General features: G+C 40.3%; 1 protein-coding gene across 1 annotated transcript in view; it reads right to left on the reverse strand.

The window, feature by feature from the left end:
• Positions 1–737: 737 nt before the first annotated feature.
• LOC139745986 (uncharacterized) overlaps positions 738–18829 on the reverse strand; it is a 318309-nt gene continuing 300217 nt past the window's right edge. The window contains exons 19-21 of the mRNA XM_071656747.1: positions 13288–13474; positions 10718–10853; positions 738–4555 (exon numbers count right to left, since the gene is read on the reverse strand). Of these exons, the coding sequence (XP_071512848.1) occupies positions 4504–4555; positions 10718–10853; positions 13288–13474 (375 nt within the window). The 3' untranslated portion in view covers positions 738–4503. The remainder of the gene's footprint in view (positions 4556–10717; positions 10854–13287; positions 13475–18829) is intronic.

An 18829-nucleotide genomic window follows, 5' to 3' on the forward strand; every position in this document is an offset into this window, starting at 1 on the left:
CCATTTTTGTCAGCCTATTTCAATATCTGTCAATGAATTCCTCTCTCTCTTTCCCTATCAGCAACAGAGCTCCTCAGAGAGCTGTCCTGTCTCTTTACACTCTCCTCTTTTCTGTCAATGATTTTCATTCGTCAGGAGATACCAAGACACACTCTCATGCTGATGACTCAACACTCTGTTCCTCCACTTCCCTGAACTCTCTTCAGTATTGTTTTCTTTAATCTCTATCTCTGTGCTCAGGTAAGTAAATGCTCTAAGATGAATATATTTGAAATTTGGAATTAAATTCTTTGTATATACTTTCGGGACTGCCAAACATTGGTCATGATTCTGTGCTCACATTATTTGCTTTTGACAGAAATCTAATAGATTCAGGTATTTGTTTTTTGAAAGTATTTTTTCACATATGATGTGTTTCTTCTTTCTTATCTGACTGTGCTCATTTCTTGCCTTCTTGCATCTTATCATATTTTTCTGTCTTATCCTATATGTTTTCTTTTGCCTTCTGATGTCCAACTTTGAACCATTATTTTTTTGAATTAGCATTGTCTTTACTTTCTGCACTGCTGATATTGGAACAGTGCTAAGCTCCAAATTTTTGGGACTGCATCTCCCAGTCTATTTCTGAATAAGTTACTCAGCTTATCATAGTTCCCATTCTTATAAATTTTTCTATTAGCTTAAACAGTCTCTGCCAAGGCAGGAAAATGCTAAACATCTAAGGTCAGTAACACAGGTTTTATCTATTTCTTCATTGTCTGTAATTAAACAGATGCATAATATTGGAGACCAACTGTGATGTTGCAAACAAATGCCTTTTACATTCCTTTAAAGGGTAGGTTCAAACATATTCTGATAAGAACCCAGTCAGCTGATTATGTACACAATTTTAGATATGAGTATTTTTGGAAGTCTAAAAATATTTTTTCCATACTCAAATCATTAAAAACAAATTTCAAGTGCTGCTTTAAGTATACTATTAACATATACTGTACATGCTCACAAAAAAAGTGTTTCCAGTGTTACTATTGATTACACTAATAAATGATACTGATTATATCTGGTCCACATTTTATTGGCTCAAACAAACATATTCTTTCTCTTATCTAAACTATATTACAGTCATCATGATAGAAAACAGCACACAGAACAATTACACAATTACTCAACCATTCATGAGTGTCAGATGAGTAAAAAGACTAGAATACCAAATACAAACCTCATTGATTTTACAAGGCTCATTTTCCGATGGCAAAGGTAGTGAAACTCATCGTTCTTATTATGATACAATTTACACTATCCCAGAACACAGGCCACGAACTGTGAAATCCCCAAGTTTCATATCTGATACTTTGGTCACTAATATACAAGATTTGGCACAAATCTCTTCTTAAAAATTGCACAAAGTGGTAGTGTGACTAGAAAATAGAACATTTGTAACATCAGCGATAGTAATCTAGGTGTCGCTACAGATTATTGACTAATGGGAGTACAAAAATTAAATACTGTATATGTCAAGACTCACAATCACTGATTGTTTGACGTGTTATACTAGGAGAGCTGCCTATTTAGTATGCCTTTGATATTTGAGTAATATATTAATTACCAAAAGTCAGGGAATAGATAAAGTAAGATGATGAACAAGAGGCAAAAGACAAAATAGATTACAAAAAACATGATTTTTTTTTTTTTTACATTTTGGACGAAATTTACATCATTCATCAATGATGTCTTTTTATTTTACATACCAATGCTATGGTAGAGCTAGCACTTTTCTTAATTACATTATTCTTAATGTTAAAGAGGTACCACATTAAGGAACAATTGGTTTGTATATACATTATTTAGCAAGGAGTACTCTGTATAATCACCTATACACCAGTTTCGTCCAATATGTCATGTTCAACCTTTTATATGATAATTGTATTTGAGACTGTAGAAATTTAATGTGCGATAATGATTATCTATGCTGAATTTAAATGCCTTGCATTTATATAAAATATCAATGTTGTATTCATTTGTAAGTACCTATGAATGAGAATATGCATGATAAAGCTCCAAAATCCAGAAGTGTGCAAAATTTATATTCCTAAATGATTATCATAGAAATACTTTGACGTAATACTGAATGCCTCTGAAAAAGAGATACTGGAGGTACACTACCAAAACTGTCTTGACAGATAAAGAGGATGAAAAATACAGTCACTGCTGTTTTTGTATGTGCAAAATCATTCAATCCATTTTCTTTTATTATGACCATATATGACAAAATAGTTAGAAACTATCACTCATTTGAAATATAAAAGTATTGTACACTGGATATTTCACTGTAACATGTGATTTGAGGATATATGGATTGTGATATGCCTCCATAAATTCAGGTATGGTTGTTGCCCTGATTAGAGTAGCTTTCCAAGTTTTGCAGCTCATATAACCAGTGTTTCAAAATGCTATAGATTATCGTGTTTTTACAATATACATCATGATATACAGTAATAGGCCTTCCTCTTGACCAATTTTAAGTAACTACTGCATAGTCAGACGATGAGAGCCTTGTTTGGACAAGGATTTCCATTTCAAAAGATAGTGGTCAACAAAAATGAATTGATGAGAAGGCAAAGCAGTATTCTGCTAATGGTGATTCAATTATGAACAAAACTTCATTTTGGAGTAATATTCCAATATGTGACTGATAAAATATATGGGAATGAAATTATGATGGGTGGATTGTAAATGAACTTACCTTGATTTTTGTTAATTTTTCAAGTTTTAATGAACTCAGTGAGTGCTCATAAAATATATATATATAGCTGAAAAGAAAAATTCAAAACCCAATGATGATGCAAGAGAGATTCCTTGAAACAAGACTTGTTATAGATTACCCCAGTGAATCCTTACAAATGATACAGTAAACGAATTAGGAATGCAGTTATGAATTTTCCTCAATTTTTCAAATTTTGATGAACTCAAGTAAGTGCTCCAAAAGAATACCCTTAAAGAAAACTCATCACAACTCTTATAATGCAATCAATATTCATTGAATTCTAATAAATGATATGATAAACAAGTTAACAGAATATCTTTTTATTCATTACATGGAAAGATATTATCAAAACTGATTTATATTTGGCCATAAATCTTTTCTTAAGCCCATGAAGGGCACTTTGCATTCCTTTATGTAAATTCATATACACTGATTTTAGAAAATACTGGAGCTATTTCTTAAGGTGAATAGAGAAGACTAGAATATTTTCTTTGAAGTGCTCATGATAATGCTAATAACATTCATCACCAGACTGATAAAATATACATGCAAAAGTGTCATTCAGTGCTCCTTGATTTCACATCGTGTTTGTGCGCAGAGTACTCAAGGCATACACATTCCTGTGTATTAGATATAAAATGCACTTTCTGTACATTATATGACAGTCAATTATCCACAGGTGGACATTAACTGCAAAAAACTATGCATAGTAGCCATGTAAACACCTGCTTCCTTAAACAGGATATGGAGAAGGATAAGGGTAAAACCTTTGTTTTGAAAGTATTTAAATAGGTTTATAAAATCTAAATGAATGTAACTTCAACAACTCAGGAGTGGATAACTTCAGTTATCAATACTATGGTACAAAAATTTATATATATAATTCTAATGAGATTTTTTAAAGGTTTATGTTGATTCATAAGTGAATGATAATTTGCAAAACTAAGCATAAAAAAAATATGAGCTCCTGTTATTGTACATAATCAATGACTTCAGTTCTTTTGAAAATCAAAACCCTCTTGCATCAGCCTGCTGCTGTGAAGATGGATATATATATGTACTGTACCATATCACCTATCTACGCCATGATCCCCTGCATTCTGCTGACACATGACAAAATATTATGATAAGGGTAACTCTGAATAAGATGTGAAAGTTCACTCAACATATTTATACAATTTACAATTTTTTTTTTGTTGTCACATCTTGGTCATTCAGGATCTACTGAATCTGTAATGAACAACCCTCAGCACTAACCTATGGCAGTATTCTAAACAAAAAAATATTTTACCAAACTTAAACAGTAAGTACATAGTATTGTCTCTGTTAAGAAAAATACACCAAGCATTTTTTTTTTTTGCTATCCTCTTCTATATTTATAACTATCTCTTGTATTGCTGATTGATGTAATAACACTGGAAACTTTGAGCCTTAAATGTAGGTTTAAGAATTTACAGTATTTTTTCGACTGTTTGATTGAGTGCGGAAATCCATTGTAAAATATCCAGAGCAAGCCGTTTCCACATAATAATCTTTGATTGACTTTTCCTTCATACTCTGTATCACATTTTTACAAAACTGTATAAAACATGAATCATAAGTCATGTCTTTGCCTGACCACACTGTCAGCAAGCAGCCTTAGAGGCATAAAATTCAAAGTCACTTTCAGGTTATTTCAAAGACTCAAAACTTTTTGACTTAAACACATTCCAATTCTCTCTGCTACTAGGAAACTTGAGTCAGCCTACTTTGATCCATCTGTCTATGGAGTATTCCAAGGCTGCCAACCACCTGCAACAGATAGAAGGAATAGTCAAAATAATGAAACAAATCGTATGAAATCTTATGAACAACATAACACCTCCCATGCTGTAGTTATGGCAATTTCACTGCTGGAGTCTTAATATCCACTGTACATTAATTGTACAGAGCATCAGATTACCAGAGCATCAGATTGGGGAAGAGCAGTGTGGTTTCAGAAGTGGTAGAGGATGTGTGGATCAGGTGTTTGCTTTGAAGAATGTATGTGAGAAATACTTAGAAAAGCAAATGGATTTGTATGTAGCATTTATGGATCTGGAGAAGGCATATGATAGAGTTGATAGAGATGCTCTGTGGAAGGTATTAAGAATATATGGTGTGGGAGGAAAGTTGTTAGAAACAGTGAAAAGTTTTTATCGAGGATGTAAGGCATGTGTACGTGTAGGAAGAGAGGAAAGTGATTGGTTCTCAGTGAATGTAGGTTTGCGGCAGGGGTGTGTGATGTCTCCATGGTTGTTTAATTTGTTTATGGATGGGGTTGTTAGGGAGGTAAATGCAAGAGTTTTGGAAAGAGGGGCAAGTATGAAGTCTGTTGGGGACGAGAGAGCTTGGGAAGTGAGTCAGTTGTTGTTCGCTGATGATACAGCGCTGGTGGCTGATTCATGTGAGAAACTGCAGAAGCTGGTGACTGAGTTTGGTAAAGTGTGTGGAAGAAGAAAGTTAAGAGTAAATGTGAATAAGAGCAAGGTTATTAGGTACAGTAGGGTTGAGGGTCAAGTCAATTGGGAGGTGAGTTTGAATGGAGAAAAACTGGAGGAAGTGAAGTGTTTTAGATATCTGGGAGTGGATCTGGCAGCGGATGGAACCATGGAAGCGGAAGTGGATCATAGGGTGGGGGAGGGGTCGAAAATTCTGGGGGCCTTGAAGAATGTGTGGAAGTCGAGAACATTATCTCGGAAAGCAAAAATGGGTATGTTTGAAGGAATAGTGGTTCCAACAATGTTGTATGGTTGCGAGGCGTGGGCTATGGATAGAGTTGTGCGCAGGAGGATGGATGTGCTGGAAATGAGATGTTTGAGGACAATGTGTGGTGTGAGGTGGTTTGATCGAGTGAGTAACGTAAGGGTAAGAGAGATGTGTGGAAATAAAAAGAGCGTGGTTGAGAGAGCAGAAGAGGGTGTTTTGAAGTGGTTTGGGCACATGGAGAGAATGAGTGAGGAAAGATTGACCAAGAGGATATATGTGTCGGAGGTGGAGGGAACGAGGAGAAGAGGGAGACCAAATTGGAGGTGGAAAGATGGAGTGAAAAAGATTTTGTGTGATCGGGGCCTGAACATGCAGGAGGGTGAAAGGAGGGCAAGGAATAGAGTGAATTGGAGCGATGTGGTATACCGGGGTTGACGTGCTGTCAGTGGATTGAATCAAGGCATGTGAAGCGTCTGGGGTAAACCATGGAAAGCTGTGTAGGTATGTATATTTGCGTGTGTGGACGTATGTATATACATGTGTATGGGGGGGGGGGGGTTGGGCCATTTCTTTCGTCTGTTTCCTTGCGCTACCTCGCAAACGCGGGAGACAGCGACAAAGTATAAAAAAAAAAAAAAAAACATTAATTGTGCAGGTTCCCTCAAAAATTCTATATGATACATTCATAATTTTTTTGTTTAATAAAGTAATTTTCAGAATAGATGATATGCAACTCAACCTGGTTAAATGCTGTTTTTTGTGTTATTCAGGCGTTACCAGACTCTACCTGCTTGAGGTTACACTGTGAGTAAAAAGTTAAAGAGCCTCTCACTCCAAAAGAGTCTACATTTCCCTGTTACTGAAAGTAGTGATGCCTTAGGCTGCAGGTACCTTGAGAAAGGTCTTAGGTAACACTAGGACTCTTTCAGCCTTAAGCTGCAGGAACCTTCAGAAAGGTCTTAGGTAACACTAGGACTCTTTCAGCCTTAGGCAGCAGGAACCTTCAGAAAGGTCTTAGGTAACACTAGGACTCTTTCAGCCTTAGGCTGCAGGAACCTTGAGAAAGGTCTTAGGTAACACTAGGACTCTTTCAGCCTTAGGCTGCAGGAACCTTGAGAAAGGTCTAAGGTAACACTAGGACTCTTTCAAAGAAATTGTTTGTGGGGTAATTATGAAAAAAATCCTCTATCATCTACAACTCTGCTATCAAGCATGTCATGTTTTCCAAGTCCTTATAGGCACACACAGTGAGACAGTATGGTAGTTTTGGATGTCTGATTGTCATAAAAGCAAATGTCTTCAGAGAGCTTTCATCGATAATATTCATCATCTTGGAAGGGTGTCACAGCTTCTCAGATTGTTACAGAACGTGAGAGTGCATATACTGCAGAAGCTTCCTTGCCATCTCCACATAGGTGTGGAAAAGAATATGGGCTGTCGTGTCTGGTTATTATAAGTGGGATGTCGTTACATTCATTTATGTTAGTATTATGCACAGCCCAGCTACAGTGACCAAAAAAATAGATTGCTGGTGTAAATGACCTAATCACAGCGTATGGGTCAACAGTTAGTCTTTTAAGTAATAGAAAAATGATATATTTGTACACTAAATCCAGATTTTTAGGCTTTAGTCTTTGTTTAGATAGGGGAGAAAGAATACTCCCCATGCATTCCCGCATGTCATAAAAGGAGACTAAAGGGGGCGAGAGCGGGGGCTTGAAACCCTCCCCTTCTTGTATTTCAATTTCTAAAAGAGGAAATAGGAGTCAGGTGGGGATTGCTTATCCTCTTCGAAGGCTCAGATTAGGGTGTCTGAATGTGTGTGGATGTAACCAAGATTAGAAGAAAGGAGAGATAGGTAGTATGTTTAAGGAAAGAAACCTGGATGTTTTGGCTCTGCATGAAATGATGCTCAAGGGTAAAGGGGAAGAATAGTCTTGAAAAGTCTTGGAAGTAAAGTCAGGGGTTGGTGAGAGGACAAGAGCTAAGGAAGGAGTATTATACTCCTGAAGCAGGAGCTGTGGGAGTGTGTGATATGAAGCGTAAGGAAGTAAATTCTATATTGATGTGGGTAAAACTGAAAGTGGATGGTGCTTATACATGTGGTCATGAGAGGAAAAGATCATGAGAGGCAAGTATTTTGGGAGCAGCTGAGTGAGTGTGTCAGCAGTTTTGATGCACGAGACCGGGTTATAGTGATGGATGATTTAAATGCAAAGGTGAGTAATGTGGCAGTTGAGGATATAATTGGTGTACATGGGGTATTCAGCATTCTGAATGGAAATGGTGAAGAGCTTGTGGATTTGTGTAAAAAAGAGACTTTTGGATGTTAATGTGCAGAGAGGGGCAGCTAGATCACTTTCTTGTGGAGGCGAAGGTGAACATTTGTAGAGGTTTGCAAAAAAAAGAAGAGAATATTGGGGAGAAGAGAGTAGTGAGAGTAAGTGAGCATGGAAAGGAATTTTGTGTGAGGAAGTACCAGGAGAGATTGAGTATAGAATGGCAAAAGGTGAGAACAAATGACGGAAGGGAAGTGGGTGAGGAATGGGATATTCAGGGAAGCAGTGCAGGCATGTGCAAAAGATGCATGTTACATGAGAAAGGTGGGAGATGGGCAGATTAGAAAGGATTGTGAATGGTGGGAAGAAGAAGTAAAGTCGTTAATGAAAAAGAAAGACGGGTTTGGACGATACTTACAAGGAAGGAGTGCAAATGATTGGGAGATACATAAAAGAAAGCAGCGGTAGGTCAAGAGGAAGGTACAAGGGTTGAAAAGAGGGCGAATGAGAGTTGGCGTGAGAGTATCATTAAACTTGAGGGAGAATAAAATGGTGTTTTGGAAGGAGGTAACTAATGTGTGTAAGAAAAGAGAACAAATGGAAACATCAGTGAAGGGGGGAAGTGATAACAGATAGTGATGAACTGAGGAGATGGAGTGATTATTTTAAAGGTCTGCCCTACGTGTCTGATGATAGAGTGGCAGATGTAGGGTGTTTTGGTCAGGGTGGTGTGCAAATTGAGTATGTATGGGAGAATGGTTTGGTGAAGAGAGAAGAGATGGTGAAAACCTTGCAGAAGATAAAATCCGGCAAGGCGGTGGGTTTGGATGGTATTGCTGTTGAATATATTTAGAAAGGGGGTGACTGTGTTGTTGATTAGTTGGTAAGGGTATTCAGTGTATGTATGGATTATGGTGGAGTGCCTGAGAACTGGCGGAATTCATGTATAGTGCCATTGTACAAAGGCAAAGCGGATAAAGGCGAGTGTTCAAACTATGGAGGCATAAGTTTGTTGAGTATTTCTGGAAAATTGTATGAGAGGGTATTGATTGAGAGAGTGGAGGTATATACACAATATCGGATTGGGGAGGAGCAGTGTGGTTTCAGAAGTGGTAGAGGATGCGTGGATCAGGTGTTTGCTTTGAAGAATGTGTGTGAGAAATGCTAAGTAAACAGATGGATTTGTGTGTAGCATTTACGGATCTGGAGAAGGCATATGACAGGGTTGATAGAGATGCTTTTTGGAAGGTCTTAAGAGTATATGATGCGGGAGGTAAGGTGCTAGAAGCAGTGAGAAGTTTTTATCAAGGATGTAAGGCATGTGTATGAGTAGGAAGAGAGGAGAGTGATTAGTTCCCAGTGAAGGTCTGTCTGTAGTAAGGGTGTGTGATGTCCCCATGGTTATTCAATTTGTTTATGGATGGGTTGGTTAGGGAGGTAAATAAGAGTTTCAGAAGGGAGAGAGTATGCAGTCTGTTGGGTATTAGAGAGCCTGGGAAGTGAGTCGGTTGTTGTTCGCCGATGATACAGCACTGGTGTATAATTCGAGTGAGAAACTGCATAAATTGGTAACCGAGTTTGGAAAAGTGTGAAAGGAGAAAGTTGAGAGTAAATGAGTAAAAGCGAGGTAATTATTAGGTTCAGCAGGGTTGAGGGACAAGTAATTTGGGATGTAAGTGTGAATGGAGAAAAATTGGAGGAAGTGAAGTGTTTTAGATATCTGGAAGTGGACTTAGCAGCAAATGAAACCATGGAAGTGGAATTGTCATAGGGTGGGAGAGGGGGCGAAGGTTCTGAGAGTGATGAAGAATATGTAGAGAGAATGTTATCTCGTACAGCAAAAATGGGCATAGCTTCAACAATGATATATGGTTGCGAGGCATGGGATATAGATAGCATTATGCGGAGGACGGTGGATGTGTTGGAAATAAAATGTGTGAGGTGGTTTGATCGAGTAAGTAATGAACAGGTAAGAGAGATGTGTGGTAATAAAAAGAGTGTGCTTGAGAAAGCAGAAGAGAGTGTGGTGAAATGGTTCGGACATATGGAGAGAATGAGTGAGGAAAGGATGACAAAGAAGATATATGTGTCAGAGGTGAAGGGAACAAGGAGAAGCTGGAGACCAAATTGGAGGTGGAAGGATGGAGTGAAAAAGATTTTGAGTGATCAGGGACTGAACATGCAGGATGATGAAAGGCATCCACGGAACAGAGTGAATTGGAACGCTGGGGTATACCGGTGTCGACGTATACTCAGGGCATGTGAAATGTCTGAGGTAAACCATGGAAAGGTGGGGCTTGGATGTAGCTAGGGAGCTGTGGTTTCGGCGCACTACAAATGACAGCTAGAGACTGAGTGTGAAAGAATGTGGACCTTTTTGTTTGTTTCCTGGCGCTACGTCGTTGACGTAGGTGGTGGCGATGTTGTTTCCTGTGGGGAGGGGTGGCGCCGAGAATGGATGAAGGCAAGCAAGTATGAATATGTACATGTCTGTGTATGCGTATGTATGTATATGTTGATATGTGTATATATGTGTATGTATATGTATGTATATAACCATGTATGTGCGTTTACGTGTGTATATATATATATATATATATATATATATATATATATATATATATATATATATATATATGTGTGTGTGTGTGTATATATGAGTGGATGTGTTGTTCTTCGTCTGTCTCCTGGCGCTACCTCGCTGGAGCGTGAAACGGCGACCAAGTATGATAAAATAATAATAATAATATCATAAGAAACTTGAACTACACATGTCGGTTATTCAACCGATGGAAGCGAACTTCAGACAGGAAAATCCACAATATGATTAAAAAGACATAATTAATATCATGCGAAAACATCTACAGGGTTATCTCATTCTGACACCGGATAGGTGTGCGTCTGTTGCTTTAGCACATCACTTCAGACACCAGGAAGAAGAACTAACCTTTTTTTGTCACTGTCAGATTCCGAGTAGAAGTAGAAGTGTCTAAACTTGGGTTCTGGAGGCAGGAGTTCAAAGGCATGTTTCTTCCCACCAATGCTGGTGCTCTGGACTCTATACCCATGGAGGTGTACTACCCCTGTGGATTCAGCATAGCATGAGTGTCTGGTAAATGAGGAGTGAGAATATGGTCCAAACTTGACTCCGCATATGGCAAAAATAAATGTTTAGACTTGATATCAGCAGAAATGTGCAAAGAAAGAGTAGTGACTTTGTTTTCCAAATGGCGTCCTAGCTACGTCTCTTCGTTGTATATCAACTGAGTGTTATATTTCAGGTCTCCCCTGATGATGTGATTATTACACGAAAGTGCACTTGGGAACTTATCGTGTCTCGTTTCCCCGTGGACTCGTAGGAATATGTATGGCGTATATTTATGTTCTTTGAGACTCTATCATCAGTCAAAAGCAGGTTTTTGAGGAAAGCACTTATTAATTTTACATGAAATCACTGCCAGTCAGCTGCTGAAAACAACCACACATTTCCCGTGTGCTGTAGCTTACCAAGTATCATATATATACATTAAAAAAAAGTCAAAAGAAGTCTCCATTTTAGCAGCCCTTTCTGTCCACATCCAATTTTACACTCCTCACAACTACATACCCCTCTATTCTGCTCGCCCTAGGTAACTGTGTTTCTCTCCATGATTGCCCTAAGTTCTCGTACATTCTTAACCAACATACATCCATCTCTCTGATATGCTCAAACTTTTGGAGGATTTTGCTTTCAAGACTGCCCCTTTCCCTATTCGGTACCTTACCATCACACTGTCATCCCCATCTATCTATCCTCCTCGTTTCCAGTTTAAGGGCATCTTCTAACACATTCTGTTAGTCTACAGATATGTTTCATTCCCAGGGTGATGGTAGGTTGAATGTGCCGTCTGAAAAATTATACCACACGTATCATGGTCATAATTTACCTCAGACTTCCATCGACTTGAATACCTGGCAGCGCCCTCTTAGCTAACTTTATATACAAGGGGATTCAAACACCAACAGACCATTGGATCCTTTCGAGGCTGTTTGTGATAGAGGAAGATATCAGAAACAACTCACAGATTAGTGTGGGGAAAGTTAGAAAACATACATATGATTCCACAGGAAAAATACCTGCAAATTGTCACTTCGACTATGGAGGCGCGAATAATGAAAGTCGTGGATTTGTTCTGAAGTATTTACCAAGTCTGTTCTGAAACCTACGTATAGCCCTGCTTTCAAACACTCTTAAATAGCAAATTGTTCCATATGTTAACAATCCTGTTAAAGAAAATGTACTTCGCCTCATTCTAGGTTAATTCTTTTTATTAGCCCAGGAGTTTGTACGTTTGAGTAAAATCAGACAATCAAGTCTTGGGTAACTTGATAGATCAAGATGATCAAAGCTTTTGATCTTTTCGAATACTTGTATTGGATCACCTCTTAACCTTCACTTTTCTAGGCTAAATGGATTCGAAACGTTTAACCTCGTAGGATTTGTTTCTCAGTCCGGGAAGGAAGCATCGTAGCAGCAACCCGACACTGTCTATTTTTATGGTAGGGTGGACCAAAACTGAACACAACATTGATGATGTGGATGAACTAATTAACTGTAAAGATGATTTTCCTTACGTTGATGTCATTGATAGTATGAAGAAGATTACTATGACATCTGTAAATACGAACACACTCCAACTCTTCACCACCTGACCATATCACACATCTTTACCTGTCTACTTATAGTTTCTAACACTTCCAGGTTCTTCTCATGATACCCCCATTTTTATTTCTTTTTTGTCATCTTGTCCATGGATGCAGTATCATCTGCTTAATGTACATAATGACTGTCTATATCTTTTGCATATTTCCTTCTTTACATATATTCTCAGCTAAGGTATCAGACACTCTCAGGGACACGATATCTCTGTCTCACTCAAATCTAACTCTCAAGCACTCATTCCTCTGTTCAGTCCAACAGATACACTCCTACAGAAACCCATACCACTTCAAGAGTCCAGGGCCCAACTGTGTCTTATCTACAATGTGCATATCCCAAGTTCCAAGATGGAACTCTTGAGTTTTCTAACGTTCTGTCAGTGGACATTCTTTTGCTGGTGTTTGATCATCATATGGTCACATACATCTCTTTGTAACTTCACTCTGTTTGACCCCTCACGTGACAGCTTGTAGTCCTCATAATTCCATGACTCTCTCTCTCATCACACATCTCTCCTTCTCAAAAACTGATGCATTCCACCTTCATCCATTGCTCCACTGCCTTTACAACAAGCGTACAGTAAAGATATCCATTCTCCCTTTCAGTACCTTAATCTCAAACTCTCTTAACCAAAATAGATATAATTGGAGAACAAAACAAACAACATCAATGTTTACAACATAGATGTTTTAGCAGTGAGAGTAGTTAACATGGTGAGGAAGATATAGTGCTGTAGTAACCGTGATGAATGAAAGACCAGACATGTAAGAACACATGATGGACATGTGAGACTGTGGCAAACATCATCATGATGTTACCTATAGCTTGGGTGGCGTCAGTGTCGTGGTAGAGGTAGAGGCAGGCGTCCTTCAGGACACAGTACCGCCTCTTCCACTGGTGCCATCTGGCCCCAAGCTTGTAGAGGAACCCGAAGCAATCAGGAGATGCTATGGATGCTGGGGCTTGCTGGATGCGACGGGATGAGATGTCCATCAGTTCGTCCCTCTGGAATGGAAAGCAGTTTTTTTGCTCTTTATTTAAGCTCATGTTTATCGCATCCACCATGATGGAAATGTAACCTCCTTGTCCATAGCAAGTTGTGATATATGTGGAGATTCTGTGTGGTACTATGAGTAGGGAAAAGAATAGCTACTGCTTTTACTGTTCTCAACTGCTGTCTGGGTTAATGACGGTGGAAAAAGCAAGGTGTTACGTAATTCATTCATATGTTAGATAATTGAAACGTGTTAAGCTTCGTTATATGTGATATAATTCATTAGTTATTAAACCTTTAATTCCGTATATCTGTATCAAATGGAAGATGGGAGTTAGAGAAACAGTTTTATATCCCAATATGCATTTATGATGAAGCATTTCAAGTCCTGAGACTCTAACAGAAATACAAGACTTTGGAACCACAAGCAACACCTTGAGATTTCTTTATTTTTCAGCATAGCCTTTATGAAGGCCAGGTTAGGAATGAAAGATTGGAGGATAAGATGTAAACATTCTGAAATGTTTTTTGAAACCTCAGCAATCTGCCTGTAAAAAGAGGAACATTTCTTAAGTATTATCAGGAAACACATGAGTAAGGCAGAGACTGCTAGTGTATTGCAGTGTTGAAGAAACACACAAGGAGGCGAAGACTGCCAATGTATTGCAGTGTTGAAGAAATACATGAAGGAGGCAAAGACTGCCAGTGTATTGCAGTGTTGAAGAAATACATGAAGAAGGCAAAGACTGCTAGTGTATTGCAGCGTTGAAGAAACACACGAGGAAGGCAAAGACTGCCAGTGCATTGCAGTGTTGAAGAAACGCATAAGGAGGCAAAGACTGCCAGTGTATTGCAGTGTGGAAGAAATACATGAAGAAGGCAAAGACTGCCAATGTGTTGCGGTGTTGAAGAAACACATGAAGAAGGCAAAGACTGCCAGTGTATTGCAGTGTTGAAGAAGAAACACAGTAATCCTGTGGCTTGCTGGGTATTGGCTGGCCTAACTAATGATAATTAGAGTAACAATGATGATGGTAACGGATCAACAAATTTTGATTTATGTTTCAGAGCTGAAATGTTTCCCTTCATGGACTTTTGAGGATGCTGAAGACGAATATAACAATGAAAGTCCTGGATTAGCTGCAGTTTCCAAGAAAAATATTACATAAGACACTCTGATGGTAAAAGGTTATCTTCACTGGCTGGATCAAATGCAACGCCTTATCGCCTGTCATTTGCATGCAAGTCCTGGAGCGTCTCTTGTTCCCATCCAGCAATATTTTGCTAACATCGCTGAACTCCACTGGCCCTCGCACCATCTCTGTGTTGGCAAGGTGTCCTGATGGGAAAATTTAGGTGTGCTCAACACATCCTGCGCCACTTGTCACCCACCCAAAAAAAAAGTGAAGAAAATACATCTTTAAAGACATAAGACAGCCCGTTTTCTGATAGGATGAGAGCAGGTTTACCACAAGGTCCTTGTAGTTGTCAGTCTTGTACCACAAGGTCCTTATAGTTGTCAGTCTTGTACCACAAGGTCCTTGTACTTGTCAGCTTTGTACCACAAGGTCCTTGTAGTTGTCAGTCTCGATATTTCCTGGAAAGTTGGATGCCACAAGCCGTAAGGCATTCCACGATGTAGTCTCGTCACAAATGAGGCTAGGATTAAGATGGTCCTCTCTGAAGACCCTGAGGACCTGTGGGCCAAAGAAAACATCTTCCTTGATTATCACTTCACTGGCCCTAGGTGATTTCCACACTGAGACTCCTAAATGCTGGCCATTCTTTTCATCCACAGCCTTAACGAAGTCTTTCGTGAGGCCCAGATCGATGAGGGAAAGATGTAGCGAAATCATATGAGATGGGTTCAACCAGCGGCCGGTGCTATAGTGCCTCGTTCATGGTTCCAGCCACTGTTAGGTAGCCTAGTCGCTCTTTTCGTGATCAGGTCTTTGCCTGACTGTCACAGTCACTGAGGTGTAAGAGCAGAGCTTTTTGTCCCCCCTGCTGCAGTCCAGGCTAGGTAGCAACAACCTTCAACTTGCGACAAAGCTGCCGGTTGTAATTTTTGTTGTTGTAGTTTATGCACTTCAAAAAAGATCCTTCATAATTGGTTATACGATTCCTTCATATCGACTCTGCATGAGCGACTGGCAGCACCTTCCCAACATGCAGCAGAAGAGACTCAACTTTGAACCGTTTCCAATCCTCAGGGTTAGGATTCGTACCGAGGGCTTTAGCCATCAAAGCATCTCCATCGTTCCACGTTGAGGTTAGGTTACCTTGTCTTACAAGAACTGAGCCAAATCTTTCTGGCGAGCATTAGACACTCTCACCTTTCCATCAAAAAGACGCCACTTGTTCCAGTCGCTTGATTCATTCTGTGGTTCCCTGTGGCTCAGCAGACTAACGTTATGTTAGGTGGGGAATCAGAATCTCCTGATGGCTCTCATGTCTCACAAATTTCGTCGTCCTGGTCAGCCTCCGAGTCCAGGGAAAACGAGTGTGTGGAGGTTCCAGAAGGGGAAATTCATCACCATGGAGTAATGGGCAGATAGCAGCTGCTGTTGTTGGAGAGTTTAAGGTCCACTTTTTCTTCCTATTCACCATGCAGAAGTAACAGTCTCTGACGTCGTCTGTCGCCTCCCTCCCCACCAAGGGCGTGGCAAAGGGTATTGATCGCCCTATGCGATTCATCCAGCGGCGAGGGTTTGTTGCACAAGCATTACAACAAATATATATGTGGGTCGAACTCTTGTCTTGGTCCCCAAACCTTACAGCCAAAGTAAAGATTGTAGGCTTCCCCAGATGATCGGGGTTGTGGCATGGTTCTGCGATACAGGAGTCAACTTTTAACTTCATAACAAGAGTCATCTTCTCTGTTCACGCACTTACAAGGCATCCAAGGTGATGATCGGCCAAGAAACCACTGAGCAGACAGTCCCATGTGACCCCTTTGCACAACCGGACAGTAAAACCAGCACACAGACACTGCAACACCCTGCACGTACCGTGCTGTACTTGTAGAGAGAAACTGGTTTGCACTCTGATGACAGTATTCAAGCAAGCTTTGACTCAAAGACAGACCCAGGGATACAAGAACTGGATGACGAAAACCACGACACGAATGAGAACGTCCGGGTACGAAAAGACTGCGAAATGAGTACGACAGTCCGGAGTACACTCGCGCGGAAGGAGATGATATAAGCAGTCAGAAAGGCGATGCTAAATACCTGGGTGATGATTTGCCAGATCTTGCCTTAAAGCTGAACGACGCCAAAACCAGTGCAAATCTGACCCATTAAGACCCACCTTGTATCTTCATAACTAGAGCCAATTCCAAAGTTACATTTTCGTGCTCAGCGTCCCCCCAAAATTAGTAACGAATGACTGCATTCGTTTCCAAAAACATTCTGGCTGTTGATCACTGTAATTATTGTGACAATGATTATGACGATGAGCAATTTAACGAAAGAATTGCAGCCACAGGAGGGCAGTTCAAGAGAGCCTTTATGCATAGTCTAACGAGACAACTGATGCGAAGTTTATCAATTTATTCATAATGTTGTCACTGGGTGGGAGGAGGTTCGTTTCATAGCCCTCTTCTTCATCTCCAACGTAGCTCCTGCTATGTGGTGGATCAGAAATAAGACAGACGACGGGGGAGCCACAGGAGAGGTTGTGAAGAATGCCAGTGATGTGTACCTTCACGAGTCCAGGGGAAAGGAGTGCAACTGTCTTACTCCAACGCAGAATTGAAGGGATGGTCGCTGGGACATTTGAGGATGGGGCTGCTGTGGTCCTGACGCTTTATCTGGCTGTCCTACGTGACACCGAGAAATTTAGTGGATTGCCCAACCTGGAGGGGCTAAGGGGGTGGGGGCTTTATGAGACAACAGAGGATGAGACATGGGGGAGCATGATGGAGAGCAAGATTAGGACGCATTCCTACACTCTCCTGGTTTGGTAGGTGGCGACGTGGTGGGCGGCGATCCCATTCCAGAAAGTATTTGAGGTATTGTGGAAGGCGTTGCAGAGTTGAGGGACACTGACGTCGGAGTTGATGCTGGCGGTGGAGTCACTGGTGTATCCTAGCCAAGGCAGTGCATCCATCGGGAGGCATCATGCACGGGTGTGTCAACTTACGAGGGGCCCACCATCACCGTGCCTTGTGGACTGCTCCGGGTGAGGGACTCCGAAGTGGAGATGGGCCCTCGGAGGAGGTATACTATGTGACAGGTGTTCACTGAGGATGTCTGTAGTCCTTTGCAATGAGACTTCAGGCTGAAGCCTGATGACTTTGCTGATAATCATCTGATGTTTAACTTGCTTGAAAAGCCCTGGTGAAAACGAGTGTCACAGAGGTCCTAGGTCCTATATTTCTCTAGGCTGCGGTAAAAAGTCGAGGAGACTCAAAAGTCAGACCGGCAAAATGGAGAGTCAAAAATTCTGCTCAACACTACGTAGAGAGGCTCTGCGATCAGGATATGTGCAAATTAGACATGTGGTCGCTTCACAGGTGATCCACTTCAGCAAGGATCTATCCCTCAGGGCGTTAACTTGCTATGATGACCTACATTACATTCGATGTTTGGGCGAAGGTTAACTCCTGCGGCTGGCTCCTCTGTCAAGCCATACTGATGAGTTTGGTAATATCCGTCACTAATGGTGCATCATTCAAAGCTAAAGCTACATCATTATTCAGAAAACTGCCTCTGTACACACCAGGAGATACAGGCTGTACTAGTGTCACTCTCTTGTCTGTATTCCCTGGATACAGAAAGCAAAAAGGAATTTATCTTCATTGCTTGTTCTAGCGTCTTTAAATTTACTGAAGATGTTAGTGTAGTTCTGGACAACAACATAATTCTAGTGGGCAAGACTAGTCTAGGGATTATGACATGGGGTAGTTAACTCCTCGTTTACATATGTCGTAAATGACCTGTTATGTGGCTCACGTAACAACTGCTTCATCATCTAAGATAATGTAGGAGTTAGATATCTTTTGTCGTAGTTCACAACGATGCCTGAATTAAGTACAGTGACTGATGTCGTGGCCTTGGTACGAGCGCCAGAAGTTAACATGTGTTAATATTCTACCTCATATGTCGTACTGCTAAGAATAGCACAAATAAGGCGCTAACAGTCATCACATCCAGCAACATACACTACGCTGGGGAACATGACCATCTACAAGTACCTTTGCTGGGGAACATGACCATCTACAAGTACCTTTGCTGGGGAACATGACCATCTACAAGTACCTTTGCTGGGGAACATGACCATCTACAAGTACCTTTGCATCAGTGTATATTGACCGTGTTGCTTTAGAGTGTATGTTAATCGTGTGTTATGATTTTGGGTCT

This window comes from Panulirus ornatus, chromosome 63 (assembly GCF_036320965.1).
Source record: "Panulirus ornatus isolate Po-2019 chromosome 63, ASM3632096v1, whole genome shotgun sequence".
In the NCBI taxonomy this organism is placed as follows: Eukaryota; Metazoa; Arthropoda; class Malacostraca; order Decapoda; family Palinuridae; genus Panulirus; species Panulirus ornatus.